The sequence below is a fragment of the Pempheris klunzingeri genome, chromosome 15 (genome assembly GCF_042242105.1).
Source record: "Pempheris klunzingeri isolate RE-2024b chromosome 15, fPemKlu1.hap1, whole genome shotgun sequence".
Lineage (NCBI taxonomy): Eukaryota > Metazoa > Chordata > Actinopteri > Acropomatiformes > Pempheridae > Pempheris > Pempheris klunzingeri.
This window is the reverse complement of record NC_092026.1, coordinates 18,834,418-18,850,417: the sequence shown is the minus strand read 5'-3', so window position 1 is coordinate 18,850,417 and position 16,000 is coordinate 18,834,418. Positions and strand designations below refer to the sequence as shown.

The 16,000-nt window shown below is 40.5% G+C and overlaps 1 protein-coding gene across 1 annotated transcript in view; it reads right to left on the bottom strand.

Annotated features, from left to right (window-relative positions):
- LOC139213906 (neuropilin-1a-like) overlaps positions 1–16,000 on the bottom strand; it is a 74,763-nt gene that overhangs the window by 16,795 nt on the left and 41,968 nt on the right. The window contains exons 7-10 of the mRNA XM_070844606.1: positions 6,475–6,630; positions 4,969–5,113; positions 1,676–1,851; positions 1,293–1,448 (exon numbers count right to left, since the gene is read on the bottom strand). Coding sequence (XP_070700707.1) covers positions 1,293–1,448; positions 1,676–1,851; positions 4,969–5,113; positions 6,475–6,630 — 633 coding nt within the window. The remainder of the gene's footprint in view (positions 1–1,292; positions 1,449–1,675; positions 1,852–4,968; positions 5,114–6,474; positions 6,631–16,000) is intronic.

The window sequence follows — 16,000 nt, the reverse complement described above, 5'->3', positions numbered from 1 at the left end:
TTTATAATCGTGATCCACCAAATGATATGAATTATGAATAAAATGTTACATAATTAATGCACTAACCCTACTTAAAATCGTGTTTTCTGTAGAGACCAGATATGTAATGATAAATAATGTTGCATATTTACATCTTTACGCTAAAACCCTCTGTGATTTAAGTGTCCTACCTTTGATTGATGGGGTCTAAAAACATTATTTTTCTTTCAGCTGAAAAAAATGCAGAGGAGGTGATTGGGCTTCTTTAGCCCTGAGTAGTGCCTGCAGTCTCCCTCTCAGCCCTAACAACCTAAAAAACAAGATAAGGCAACCTCTATGACGCCTGAGAAGTGAAACTAGGGGCCAAAAGAGTTGGCGCGACAGAGTTATGGATGTTTTTTTTATCAGCTCTTATCTGGATTATGGCAGCTGGACAAATTTTTGTGGGTAAATTCAATTAATTTGGTACAGACTTTTGATTTCAAATACTATTGGGTAAAACATTGTATAAAGGTACGTAATGGATAAAGGAATCATTAAGGTATGAACACATGCCTTAATGATTCCTTCATCCATTATACATCCACACATAAAAGCCCCAGACAAGTTTAACTTCCAGTGCAGAAGTTAATGACACCATATGGGACCACAGTACAAAGTCTGACCGAGTGAGCAAGTGAGGTGATAAATGACTGAATGTTCAGGTCTGGTGTACAGAATAAATCCTACTGTGATTTTTCCCACACCTCTTAAACGTTTCATTCCCTAGACTGTGTCTCATTGTTTTGCCGTGTACGTAATATAATTTGCTCCTTCACCAACCCAGCTTCCCTTTGAAAGCTTTATCTGTCCTCATGTCAAGGTTTTGTGGAGTGTGTCACACAAAAGCATCCAACAAACAATACACTCAAAGCTCATATGAATAGTAGTCTATAATTTGGATGTGAAGCATTTCATTCCAGGAGGGGCTTTGCGGCCAGTCGAGCGTCTGTCTGTTGGCTTCCAGGAATTATAGATTACAGAAAGAGGAGGTTTATTTCATGTCAACAACCTTTTATCTCTCTTCTGTATAATTTACTTTCTGTTAATCTGCGTTGCCCTACATCACCATGCTAGCGCTGAATGTGACAGAGAGCGTGGAGTATGACAAAGAAAGAAAAAGAGGATGGGAGGGGCAGCCAAAAGAGAAGCACACATTTATGCATGGGATGAGAAATGACAATTTTGACATTCAAACATTTGCTGTAAATCTTCCTGTGACAGCAGTCAACAACAGGATGAAAGCACATCATGCGTGCACAGGTCGAACCAACCTTGGGCTTGGTGGTGTTCTCCTCCTTGATGATGATCCAGTCCTCTCCATCCAGGCTGTGGCCCATCCTAAACCTCTTCATGAAGACGTTCCTGTCGCGATGTTTTCCTCCCTGGATCAGCACGCCGCTTACTATCTTGTCCTGACCCAGATCCACCTGCCGGGGAGGGCGAGGAGAAGGGAAAAATTGGTTGGAAAATGACTAGAAGCTTTTACTTAATTGGTTAAATATATCGGATCTTTCAGCAAAAATGAACCAAAACCCAATTACACCATAAAAAATACAAAATTTAAAGGGATTCAGTATCTTGATGACAAAACGTTGTCCCAGGCCCATCTGTCTGACCACATCACTAAACTTTCAAAGTTCAGTATTAAACCCACCTGCAGCCACTCGTTTCTGAAGGGCTGCTTGGTTTGCTGCCCGGTCCAGCCCGATCTCCCCGTCAATAAGCGAGCGTTTTCAGCCACCCAGCCCCGGTCAGCGTACGACGAGGCGCTGATCTGAGCATCTGAGATCTGACCTGACACCATCCCCAGCATCCCTGAACATGAGTAGTCTGAAGAGAGAGAGAGAGAGAAAGAGGGAAACAGTGGCAGATAAGAAACTTTTGAAAGGCGTACAGTATGATAAGAAAGGCTACCACCATCCTTATCTTGTCACTGCTTTAGTCAGCGGTTTTAGCTGATGCCCTCTGGGTGCTGCTGCAGTGTTTAAACTTAAGAGTAAAGACACCAGAGACTCATTTATCATCTCTGGGTTGAGTCTGTTTGAACTGAACATGGATGATGTAGCTTTTTAAGCACGTATGATGACGGATTTCTTTACCTTTAATGTAGGAAACTTGTGCTCCTTACTTGCAGCTCTGTTACCATTAATACCATGGTCCTGTTTATACAACCTAGTGCGTCTAAATACACAGAGGTGTTGCAGAGTGTACTATTTTCACTTTGGTATTGCTTCTACTGCTACTACAAAGGCTGTGTTCAGACCAACAGTAACACTGCCACGTCTTCTTAGTGGGTGTTCAGAACAAAAACAGCCAAGTGTTTAAAAAATTCACAGGGCTGCGTTGCTGCAGGTACCAGTGAGACAATCCAGGAAGTCCAGTTTGAGTAACAGATCCATCTGTTTGAAGGTTTATCAAATGCCAAAACAATATCACTATTTCAGCCATATCTCCTACGTGCAATCTTATCATTTTAACTGCTGAGTCTGTCTATTGTTCATAGTGTATATAGTGTTCCTTATTTAATGCGCACTTGCATGAATTTTATTGGCCAAAGCTGCTAAAGTTGAGTTCGGTCAAACTTTTTTGGCCTTTGCGTTGGTTCCCCCTCCCACTGAGTCATTCAATTGAATGAGATGGCTGTTTTTTTTTTCCACACAGGGCTCAAGTCCACCTGAACACGGCTTTAATTGTTTCAGTGAGCAGAAGGCTCTGGTCAACAAGTTAACCCTGATGACCCTGGATGAATTACTCAGTCTGAACTTCCAGGATCAAGCCAGGTCACTTATTAATAAAATAAAAAAAAAAAAACAATGCTACAAGGGGCTTTACCATCTGTACAATATATGACACCCTCTACTCTTAGACCTTTGGTTCCAATACGTCCCCTAAAATTACCACATAAACACGGCCATTTAAGTTGTTTTTAACGCAGGGGTGTTTTTGATGTGAATGTCTGCTACAGTCACTCCTACCATTATAACTCAATATACCACTACAGAGAGGAATTTGAACTTTTTGCATGTCTATCTGAGATTTGCACAAGTAAACGTTGTCAGATGTCAAGGCAGCTGGTAGAGTTTTTGGAACATGGTGGAGGTTCAAAGTCTTGTCTCATCGGCACATGACACCGACAGAATCGCCTGTTGTACATGTGGCATAGAGACTATACGATCTGTTGACCAACAGACCCGTCTGCTTTAGCGAACGTTGTCCAAGTATTAGGAAATAAACTGGGATAATTGAGAGACTTTAGTGTTTTTAGTTTTCTCGGACGAAGAAAACGTAATGCTTGCTGGACTCTTTATTAGATTGTTTGTTCGCTTACACTTGTTTATTTCAGTGAACTTTGTAAAGCACTGTGAGACAACTCTGTTGTGATATTGGGCTATACAAATAAATTGAATTGAAAAAATGAAAGTCAAAAATATGTGGACACAAAGGTATGGTCACTGTGAGCTAAGTGAAATCCATTATCCACAAACAAGCTAGATAAAACATTCGGGCTCGAACAGTCGTGGTCTTAGTGTGATATTTGTATTTGACAAATGCTTCCAGAGTTCTATGTGGTGCTTAACAACAGCTCCTGATGATGCAAATTCCTCCACAATGTGAATTTACAGCTAATCAGTGTTCTTTATGGGAACCCCCTGCAGTATTGTCTGTGTGTGTTCTTGTGTTTATGTGCTTATGAGTTCCAAATGTCCTCCCAGGGATACAAAAAATTGCTTAAATGGTAGAAAATCAGCTCGTCTTTCATGTATTTCATTCAATGCGTGTTTTTGATTAGGAGTTTGGTTTATCATTAATTATAGAAACTGGATTAGACTTGAGTCAAAATGAGGCTCAAATCTAAGGTTATAGTTTTAAGAATTATGTTTCACATTCAATAATTTCACACCACACACACTTTCCCGGTCTCCCAGTTGTATCATTATATCTCCTGAATCACCTGTCTAGCACTCAACAGCCTGTTCTCCCATGACTAAGAGCCTAATATCTACTTTATGGAGCTCTCCTACTGAGAGTTGCTTGTAGCACATCAAGGACTGAGGTTTATATAATGTTAGAGGATGAGTAATGAGGCAGCATGATTTTCCTCTGCTCCTCTGTAATGAATAACGGTGTCCTTCTGTGGGAGTTTGCGCTGGCCTTGGAAGCGGTGATTATTTTAAATCAACAGAGAGCAGCAGGAGATTCTCGTCCAGCAGCCAAAAAGATGTTAGTTTGATTCACGATGTGCAAAAGTGAGAAAATGTTATTAAAGGGAGAGTGTATGGTCTGAAAAGAACAGCCATCTAGTGCCAAAAGCAGGTAAAACTTGCGAAGAAGTGTTGTTGACAGCCACTCATTTCCTGTTTCCTGAGTTCAAGTCTTTCACATAAGGTGTTTTCATGACTTTGTTTATTCCCCTTGTATCAATACATCCCAGCTTCAGGGAAGTGTATGTAATGTCTGCAAAAGAACATTTTTCTTGGTGAAATTGCACAAAATGTTGAAGAAACTTAACTTTCCCTTGTGAAAGTAGGCTTAGTGTTTGCAAAAGCTCACTGTTTGCTAAATTCAGGATGAATATAGATTTAAAATGATTAAACTTGCACACGTCTCAAAATATCATACATTTTTCATAGATAACGGTAAAAAAAAAAAGGTAATTGTTTCTTGTTTTCCAAAAATGAAGTGAGTGCATGTATCTTGTGTGTGTTTTGTGGGTAGTTACAATAATGCTGTACTGTTTACATACTTAGAAATATATTAGAAAAAGCAGATGAAAGAGAGAAACCAAATGCCCCCCATGTGGTGACAGGAAAAGTTATTTAGGAAAGACAATGCATGAAATATACGAATGAAATATGCAAAAGTGTGTACCAGAGTTATTGACAAACGTAAATCAATGCATCAAGAGTTCAAGCTGGGAGTGTCGTAGCCTCACGCTGTCTATGTTACCTGATGTTCTGCAGCCATAGATCTCAAAACGCATACAGATGCCATGCTCCCAGGAAATGGGGCGGATGCGGACGTAGCGAGCCAGAGTCTGTTTGGGGAGGAGGGCGCGGACCTCGTCTGTTGGGTTGTGGTTTCCCTGGAAGATCTGAAGATAAAGAAATATAGAAGAAAAATACAAATAAGAGTTTCTGTTCCTCCTATTGATATCAGTGAGGCTACTGCCAGTAGGCTGTGTTGTGAATTACTACTACTGCTATTTCAACCGTTACTACTATTACTTCTCCTGCTTTTAGTAACCCTGCTACCACAAATACTACTAAACTACTATTACTTCTGTTACTACTGCACCACCATCACACTGCAGTTACTACTATTACACAGTTAGGTACTGCTTTTACTACTACTGCCACTACTACCACTGCTGCTACACAAGTACTACACTACCAGTACTATTCAGTACTACTACTGCCTCTTCTACTACGGACTTTTACTACTGCTACTACAGCAAGTATCACTGAGGCCACTACTCCTACTTTTATTCTTACTGAAATAGGTGCTGGTACTGCTGCTACTAGAGGTGGTACCACTTCTACTACACTGTGACCTCTCCTACCACTACCACTGTCTGCAATTATTACTGCAACAGTAAAAGCTACACTAGCGTTTTCTTGCTGCTATCACTGTGATTACTCCTGATACTAAAACCTCCACTATTAGTACAACAAGTGACTACTAATACTGCATTTGCTGCTGCTAGTTGCACATGACTACAGTGTGTCTAAATACTGTATTGAAGCCCACAGTGTTGTTTGTGCCAGTATGTGGTTACAATGACTTTTTTCAGTCTATTTTCTGTGTGACAATGAGCTACATTATATTCAACCTCATCCTATGCTATTATTTAAACAGCATAAAATTGCACAAATAGCTACATAATGTGTATTAATCATCTGACTGTAAATTGACTCATTTTGTGGTGTGACCCTGACTCGTGATTAACGTACCAGCATGCCTGTTGTGCGCTAACAAAGCAAAAACAGTACATATATTGAAAAAGGGGCCAGTAAACATGAGGCATTCGAGCCACATTTAGCACCACGGAAAAGTCTTCAGGCTCAATTTAACACCAGATGAAACTTTGACATGATTTGTTTGTTACTAACTTTTGTACTTTTACCACATCTATCAATAACTTGCTTAATGAGAAACTCTGGGAGCTATCAATTTATCTCAGCACCAGTGTCACGAAGGCAACTGCCAGACCAGTGGTCCTCTGAAGAAATGGATTCTGATTTTGATGAGTGAAGTGGGCTGTAAAGCAGACTTTTCAGTGCGCTCATTTCAGTCAAGGCTGAGATTAGGAATGCTGCCAAACGCTGTCAGCCTTGAAAAACATTGATTCAGCCATCCACACCTCTCTCCCCATTGATTAGAATGCAGAGTCCTTCATTACTCATCAATATTAGATAGATAAGGGCTGTTACAGCATAAATGACTCATCATTACCTTCTGCTTTGAGCCCTCCTTCACGGTCACCCAGTCCTCTCCGGTGGAGCTCACGTCCACTTTGTACGAGCGAACAAAGTAGTGCTTCTTGGTCTCTTTTGAGATCGCTCCCTGCGTCCCGATGGCTGTGACGAATCGGAGAAATCCCAAATCCACCTGAAAACACAACAAATACAAGGACAGGTGAATGGCAGAATTCAGACAGGATTACGGGTGAGGTACAGGTCAGGATGTACTTCTGCAGTTGCGAAAGGGTACAATGAGTAACAACTAAATATATCCACAACACTTCTTTTGGGAACGTGATGGATAGCGTCGATGAGGCTGTACTTGAATTCGTCTGACAGGGCTGTGGGGATACGTCACACCGACCTAGAGGTTAAAGAAGTGGATTTGTGGTGGAGGCACTAAAGGATTTACATTCCTACAGCAAAAACTGTCAAACAAAACAGTTAATAACAGAAATGAAAGCCTGAAGGTGCAAAAGTTTTGAATTTCGGTTGTGTTTGTCCACAGCAGGTATTAAAGTATCAAAGTTTGTAAAAAACGAAACACATTTTCTGCAGATTTCTTCTTGGACATTACAAAAAAAACATAACTTGAAAGGTAAAGTGCATTGCCAACTTATAGATGAAAAGCCAAAGTATCAGCCAGCAAATACAACGCTGTCTTGTATCATCTTTCACTTGATGCATATGGGAAACTGGCGGCGCAGATCTCATTAATTATACTGTGATTCCTCCATAAATAGACTGTGAAAAATCAGAGCAGGATCCTGCAGAGATAGGCAGCCCTCTACTACATAACAAAGACCTTTACAGGAGCATTATGCAGTCAGTATACCCTGCTACTAAACTGCTGACAAGCAGTAAAAGTCATGAGTCTTCATAATTTTCTCGTCATATATCCACTTAAACCTGGTGAGGTGAGGAGCGGATGGCTGAAATAGCTCTTACAATCCTCTCAATCATTTTAGTTGTGCCTTCGACGTGATACCCTCAAGTGTTTTCTGAAAATTTACAGTAAAAATAGAGAAAATGGTACAAATCTTTTCATAAACTTTTCTTAGTTGCCTCCCTTTGTGCAACATTTTCACATTTGATTTGATGCATTTATGCATTTATGCATCTATGCTTGTGTATGCGTACTGTGTTCTCTTATTTTCAACAAAACAGTCTTTTCCCAGAAGGAGATGGAGCATGACATGTGATTTAAGGCGCGTTTATTTCAGGCCTGTTGAGTCGGGGCTACACTGAGGATTGAGCCTCAGACTGCTGATCCACAAGGATGTCCAGAATAGCCTGTTCTCTGAGATACTGAGATGTGTGTGTGACATCAAACTCATTTAGAGCATACCAGACAATGTGTGTGTGTGTGTGTGTGTGTGTGTCTGCGTGTGTGGGAAGCAGCTCAGGAACAATTCCATGGTTGTCCACCAGCATCACTAATGACTAGTGTGTGACCTGAGGTATGTGTGTGTGTGTGTGTGTGATTGTTGAGAGATTGTGTCAGTCCAACAGCAGATTTTAGACTGTGAGTAAATAAGGACTAAACATGTGACAATAATACAGCACCATGGGTTACACTGTGTTATCTAAATGTTAACATTTTAGGGAATATGCTAGTTTTACGGAGATTTACAGAGATGGTGTCTCCAGTACAGAGTGGTCAAGATTAGCCTAGCTTTAAAATCAGAATTAAACAAAACCACAAAAATTAACCAGAAAAAGCTTACTATGTTATAGGGTGACTCTGGTATTTTGAAACTGGGCCCTATTTTTTTTACATCATTTGGGTTCAAAATCACTAGTAGGCACAAAAGTTTTGGAATTGATCCAGTAGATCACCTCAGCTGTGAATGGGCTTCAAATGGGCTACGATGGCTGTGCACAGAGCACAGTAGTGGCTGGTCTACACCTACCTCGATAGGTTAGGTTCTTGGTGCTATTGTGTGAATTTGGTGTTTTAGCACATTTGTTTGGACCTAAACTGACTCTTTAAGTCACAGCAGCTAGACAAGCAACTCCCATGTTGTGCAAAGTAAACCCGCTGAGTCTGGTAGCTGTGAAACGAATGAATGTTTCTGGTGAAACAAGGATCTTACCGGTCTATCTCTGCAGGCATCCTTTCAAATAACAATCTGAGCCTGTCAGTGTTTTTTAGTGGACGTACTTTTAGGGGCGAGGTTGCCCCACAGGATTACATTACAGCCATTGTAGCTCGTTTGCAGCAACAAGCTGAGGTAATCTACTGGATCAGTTCCAAAACTTCCAAAACAGTTATTTTGAACCTAGAATATGTTTGTAATTGCAATATGTAATTGCAAAATACTGAAGTCATCCTTTAAGATGTCCGTGTCACACACTAGCTGCACCTGTACGTCTGCCTTAAGGCGATGACAGTGAAGCACACAGGCACATAAACTTGTGGATAATTACAGTCTGCAGACATCAAGTTCATAGAATTGAGATTGTTCAAAGCGTGATTTTGTAACTGTGTGTTTGAGAAGTTTGAGCTTAAGAAGTATAAAACTTGCAATCTTTATTTGAACAGTGAATATCTCCAGTTAGAATGACGTTCCTCAAATGCGAGCGGTGGAGAGATCAGCCTTCACTCAACATCCACCTGCCTCTTTTCTCTGTTCCCTGACAAACAGCAAGTATTTCATTTTCACAAACTGACCAAACTGACCTTGGCAGTTGTCTGCAAAAACAAGGCAATAGCTGTCACAGCTTCAAAAAGCCAACATTTCTCTGGTGGCTGAGGGGAATTTCCCACTTTGTTTGTATGACTAGACTGACTAAACGTATTGTCTCCTGTCTGATTAAGTTAGAATACCCAGCATAGTAAACAAAGTGACTAACAGAGACCCAAACCTCTGGACACGCTCACCAGACAGCCTAAAAATTGACTCCACCACATAAACCACCATTTTTCTGAAGTGTTTGGAATTTTGTTTTTGGTTTTAATCAGACTCTAATGAAGGGATATGCTTTTTCTTTTATTAAATACATTATATTTGATCATCCCTATTTCACTAGAAGTGTCACTTGGTCAAAGAACTTCTCAGAATAAGTTTCTCCAAATGAAATTACAGTGACAGAATCGTACTTCGCAGCTGCACTTTTTTTCTTCTTCCAGTTTTCTCATGAAATTACGATATAAGGGCTAAATAACAGATAAGAGGACTTGTTCAAATGGCCGAGGCATTTTATCTCAGTGTGGCAAAGAAGCGTCCAGAAACAAGGCAGTTCAAAGTGCTTGAAAAGAAAAAGATAAGAAAAAAGATTAATAAAAAGATAGTTCATCAAAGAGAGAAGTAGCGATAACAGAAAGCTTTACAGTAGTCTTTTTAAATCAGCGATTCACACGGGTAGACTGTCCACAAATACCAAGATCTAAAATTAAGAATACTTTGCCAAGACTGAACACGGCTCCATATCCAGATATCACATCAAGTTCCTGCAAACGGCATCAAAGCATGAAGTGGAATCAATTTATTTTCATAGCTGTGAATCAAATGAGGTGACACTCCATTTGACTTTCCTCCGACTTCCACTTCAACCAAACAAAATAGCTTGTTTGTTGAGTTTGGAAATTATCAGTTGCATACTAAAATCCACAGCGCTTCAGCATGTGGGATGCCTGTAGTACACGCCGTGTAATTATTTTACCATAGAGACGCTTGCAGCTGTGATGCTGTACATGGGAAGAGACCAGAGGCCATTATTTAACTTCTCCCTCTGTTGCTTTTTCAGGAAAAGGGAGGAAAATAGCTTCTCGTGGGTCTGTGTGGGCTTTGTGACTGACAGGGAGACCCCTGGGAAACAATGTTTTGTGGGATTGCTCGCCGGCGTTCCCAGCTGCCCTCTGATGTAAATTCTCACAAGATGTATCCCCCATGTTACGAAGGCATTGTGCCCAGCAAGTTTTATTGTAAAATCACATAAACCCCCTGAAAATTAAGCAATGTCTACCTGTGACCCCCTATTACAGGTTACGTCCTTGGTGTGGACATGGGTTTTAAGCAGTTAGAGTGATTTTATACCTTAGTTTGATTTTTTGAAACTGTATTAGAGGCTTTAAGAGGTGGAAGTACACAATATTTCATGAGAGAAGAAACAAAAATAGAGAAAAAATAAACTATATTTAGTGTAACAATGATATTTTTTCTCTTTCTTAAACTCACTTTATGACCCTTTAGATTGACCTTGTTCCTGACCCCAGTTTGGGTAGCACTGGTTTAATCGTGAACACATGTTTTGGTACAAGTCCCTAAGAATCAAAGGGCAAAGTCGTTCTCTTAGAGCTGCGACAGACGTTCAGTGATCACACGGGGACGCGTTTCTCTCCACTGCCTGTTACCTTAATAGATCAGAGTATAATAAGACAGGTCACTTTTCCTGTCAGGGGAGGGGGCAATGCTTAGAATGAGATAAAGGGACAGAGGCTGCACCAAAAATGCAGATCACACCAGAAAGTATAACAGAGTGACAGAAAATGAATCTGTGACTATTTTGATAATCCACTAAGTCATTTTCAAATAACAATACCAAACAGGTTCTCACTTGGGACGACTCACTGGTTTGCTTTGTCTTCTGCAACAGTGAACTGAAGGTGGGTTCTCTGGTGCTAGTGAAAAGAATCAATACATTTTTACAATCCATGGAGGTTCAATTTCTACCACTGTTGCGGACTGAATTTTAGTATTCTTTGTTTTATTATATAATGAAGTTATTGCTGTGACAGTTTTGCAGATAGAGCTAAATGCATAATGTAATTTGACCGGCATATGTATCACACAGCAAAATGTAATACTGGAGCTTTAAAAGATTAACTTGCTCTTATCACACACAACTTTCACAGATGTACAAAAATGCAGGTGTTGTGTAGAGACAATGCTCAGTTTTAGAAGTGAGAAAAAAGCGGTTTTATAAGGGAGAGCTGGTGATGCTGCCCTGGTTTAAACAGGAAAGATCGTTGCACCTACAGTGAGTCTTCACATGTTTTCCGTAGCGGTTGGTCAAAGCTCCATTCTCCAGACTTCCTCCATCAAATGACTACGGCTAATTGCTCTTCCATCTTCTAATTACTCAACACTTGGCAGTGCCTACATTTATGCAACAGAAAATAGTCACACTTAGCACTTTTTAATGAAGGGAACAAAACGCAGGAAGGGGACATAATTCAGTGGAGTGTGGCTAAATGAGACTGAACAAAGAAACCCTGCTACTTCCTGCCAAAACAGGATACTGCTTTAGCAGTGATAGTAAAAGAAAGAGCCCCAATTACTCAATTCTCCTCTGAGGTTTTAGTGTTTACTCAAGAAAGTGGTCTGGGGGTGCACTGGATTGCCTGGAGAAGAAGTTTCCACGACATGCACAAGTTCTTCTTCACTAAAAAAGAAAAGATTGCCATTTTAAAAAAAAAATTCATCCAACATGACTTTGTGTTCAAGTTTGCTGATTTCTCGCTGGAAACTGGGGGTTATTTTATTTTGCTTTGTCCTCACCAATAAGTAAACAGTGACATATCTGTCCTGCCAACACCATGACTTTTAAAAACTGTTAAAGCTCATTGCTGGATTTCAAAATAACTTCTCCATTATTGAGAAAACAGGACTGCAACACACCACTTATTAGACACCTCTGTTTCATAAAAATTACATTAATACTCAGCTAATTAAAGAGGTGAAGCATTGGTATGGTCCATAAAGTTCTTAACACCTAAATACAGAATTTCTAAATGATTCATTGGCATTGATAAAAAAAAGATGGATTTTTGTTCTCATTTCTGAAGTTCTTTCTTTTAGTAGCCTCAAGGTTGTGTTTCAAAATGAACATCAGACTAATTAGATCTACTTGGGGGTTATTGTCTATGATGAATAAACTCCCATTTCATCACTTTTGTGTCTTTCATCACTCATGCGATTTTTGATCAGCGCTACACAAAAACACTTGGCTTCTTTCACCACAACCACCAACGTGTTTAAACAAAGCTCAGACAAGGCCTCATACGTACGTCTACATGCTAATACGTCTTATTTGTGTTAAGGTTTCTCTCCACTATTGACATTTCAAGTTTGGAAGTCCACCGCGGCATTCCTCCAGGGGTCTGCTCTGGATAATGAGCCCCTTTAAAGCTCTCTGGAGGATCTTTTGTCTTTCAGCTTCCCCCCACCCCGGCTCCGACAATACACCTCACTCACACGAGGCCCAAATGTGTTCTCCAGATGCACGGTGCCGAGCTCTTCCTGGTGGCGTCAAAGAGATCCTGAAGACAAACGGCAGGGCGGCTATAAATACCTGAAGTCAGGCGGGGAAGGAAGCCTTTCCTGGGCTTACATCATGGGATTCAATAACAAGTCAATTTACAACAACTTGTAAAGGTGCACTGACTGGCCCTTTATCAGCCACCTTCATACAAATGAAGGTTGAATTCAGTGTTGAAACTCTAGTTTTTGTATCTGATCAGATTTTCTGAGCATTTCTAAAGACTATAATTCTACTTATACGTGTTTAAGATGGATTCAGGTTGTTTGAAACGTGGATTTCTACTTTACTTCAGTTTGTTGACTAAAAAAAACTACTTTGAACTATCATTTTCACATTAAGTGACTTCTTAAAGCTCATTTTGCTTTATACAAGCTTCTACTTTATTGCTGCACGAGTAGTTGTTCTTGAGCATTACAGTTAAATCCTCTGTAAATCCTCACGTGGATAAGAATGTGGTTCACAGATATGGAGGTTTCCGTTTTATTGCAAACGTCCAAAATGCTGATGAGATGAGTCACTGCAGTGCAAAATATGATTATAGATTATCACGAAGCTAGATAATGAGCTCACTGTCTGCCGCCATCCAAATTGCCACCGGGTAACATCACCCAGACAACATTATGAATAGTAACCTGAAAATAGTATCAATAAAATATAAATGCCTTTAAATGAATAATAGAGGTGTTGCAGTGGAGGAGGCAGGCATGCAAGAATTAACTAAGTCATAATTTTCTTCTCAAGTAAGATGAATGGAAAGCCGTAAGGCAAGCTGTGTGGAGTTGGCAACGCACCACACTTAATCAAATAAAAAATAAAATTCTTTTCACAAAAACAACCAGTCATAACTCAAACGCCTCAGAGAGACTGGAGTTCTGGTTCTGGAGCTATAAATCACTGTGGCAGGGGGATGGTCCGCCGTTTCTCCAGGAGGGGCTGCCAACAAAGATTTACTTGAACACCAGAACACACACACATAAAAAATCTGCCCGCACACACAAACCGGACGCGTAGCCTCGAGCGTGAGGAGTGAGTGTATTGGTGCAAGTCTCATGACTGGTGAGCTGAGCGAGGAGTGTCGTCACCTCCTTCAGTATCTGCAGTCCTCATGGAAAACACTGAAGCACCAGCACAGTGCCGCTAAGAGGTGTTTTACCCCTCCGTGTTTGATACAGCAGGGATGCATAGGTTGATCTGAACAGGTCAAAGATGCAGGTAAATTACTGATTATTTATAAAAGTCTTGATAAAATAAAATCATGTATGACAAGTAATAAGGGGCTAATAATGGCTCATTTTTCCCCCTGGGCTCTAGCTTTAACTGGCTATGCTAAAAAGAAAGGCTTTACTGAACAATGTATGTACAAAGAGATTCGTACAAACATTTTTCTTTCCTTCTTTGTCTAATTTTAAAATAAAGAAATGCAGGACACTATTACAGAGAGCCAAAAGTGGCACTACTTACAATGAATTGGACAACACTTTCTGACAGTGCAGAGCAGTTTGTAATAACACAATGCAAACACATATCAACAGAAAGAAAACAGATATTGCTGCCCAATCACTACTGGGCAGGATTAACCTCAGAGTGGGGCAAAATTGAGCTGTGGGTCTCTATTGATGCCTCCGGTTTCACCCACTGTCTGTCTGTGAATTGTGCATCTCTCCAGTCGTGTTTCAGTACCCATCAGGTATAGCGCTCACTTACTGCAGATCAAATGTGGCAGCTTCATAATGTTTTGCCCCAAGGCCCCAAAAAAACAACCAGTGCTCCACTGCTGGAATCCTGTCTGCTGCACTGCTCATCAAATCACCACAAACTGACTGCCACACAGTGAACCGGGCCCTCCGGGGCTCTCCGGGGCCCTGTGGGGCCTGGGGGTAGTTGCCTACTTTGTCTGGTTGGTAATCCAGCCTTATTTGTATGATTATTACATATTGTAGAAGTTGAGAAAAAAATGATCCCTTTGTAAATCTATGCCTATTTCTACATATAATAGAGAGGAAAGCTTTGATGTGTGTGTTAGAAATACCTCAGGTAGTAAATGTAGTAAAAAAAATCTGTTATTTCTATTTTCTCATTTCTACCATTTTATCCCTTTTAGACAATAATTTCTAACATAAAATCAAAACAAAGGCACTGTTGGCAAATTGAATTAAATTTATGTATATCGAACAACCTTTTGGTCAAGCTCACTTCCTCTATGAACCCCTTAACCTCTATCAAAACACCATCCCTCATATCATTACATCCCAGAGGGCTCCGCTGTGCACCAGTAGCTAAAAGAGTCCCCAGAGAAGACAATAGAGAGCCGTTACTACTAATCTGGCACCGATGCGGTCTTCCTGCCTACTTCCTGTTGTAAGTCCCACAGGAAGGAAGCGAGGGTCTGTCCTGACAGCGAGGGCATTTTCAGTCTTCCCCTATGAGTTCCTGTCCTGGACAATGGGACAGTCCTGGACTCCAGCCGTACCTTATACTATAAGTCTATCTGAGGGGGCGATCTCACCTAGAATTTATTTCTTTGGTCCAATCCATATTAACAAAAGTGCACACATGTTGTGTACAAAGCCAAATTATAAGTGAGCCAAGACTCATAAGCACCTAAAGTTTCAGGGGCCTGTTGTCCTGTCAGGGCTGATATTTTGGAATCTAATCAAACCAGATTGTTGTTCCTGTAATTTTGGCTTGATATGATGGACTGCACCTTTTCAGCTCAGGAAAAAACAACTCAATGTGTGCATCAGCCAAACTCTGGTTTTACTTTGTTCATGTATTGCAAAGATGTGTCATGTTTTTCCTCAGATTGTTGAGTCATATAAAAGAGTATCCTGCCTCGTGTGGTTGATTCAAATACAGCTAGAGACAGAAACAGTTTGCCTGATTTGTGGATGGTCCAAACGCGCCAACTTGTCTGCACCTCTTCCTTCTCAAACCTGTACAGCTGTTGGTTTAGCAAAACATACTGAACATGTCTAAAGAAATCAAAGAAAACACTGGGCAGCTCTATTTCCACATTTGGTGATTGTGGGCTGCTATGTCAGACTTCATAAAGAGAATACGAAACATCACCTACCGGAGAGGCAGGTTTCAATAAATAATGTATGTTGCCTCACTTCTTCGCCTTTCTGTGTCCCCATAACGTGCAAAGAAATGGTACAAATGAGTGAACAATATTCAGACCAGATGTGAGTAAGATCTCAGCGGTACAGTCAAGTTCAAATGGAGGACCACTGTTTAGCAAACATTTTGAG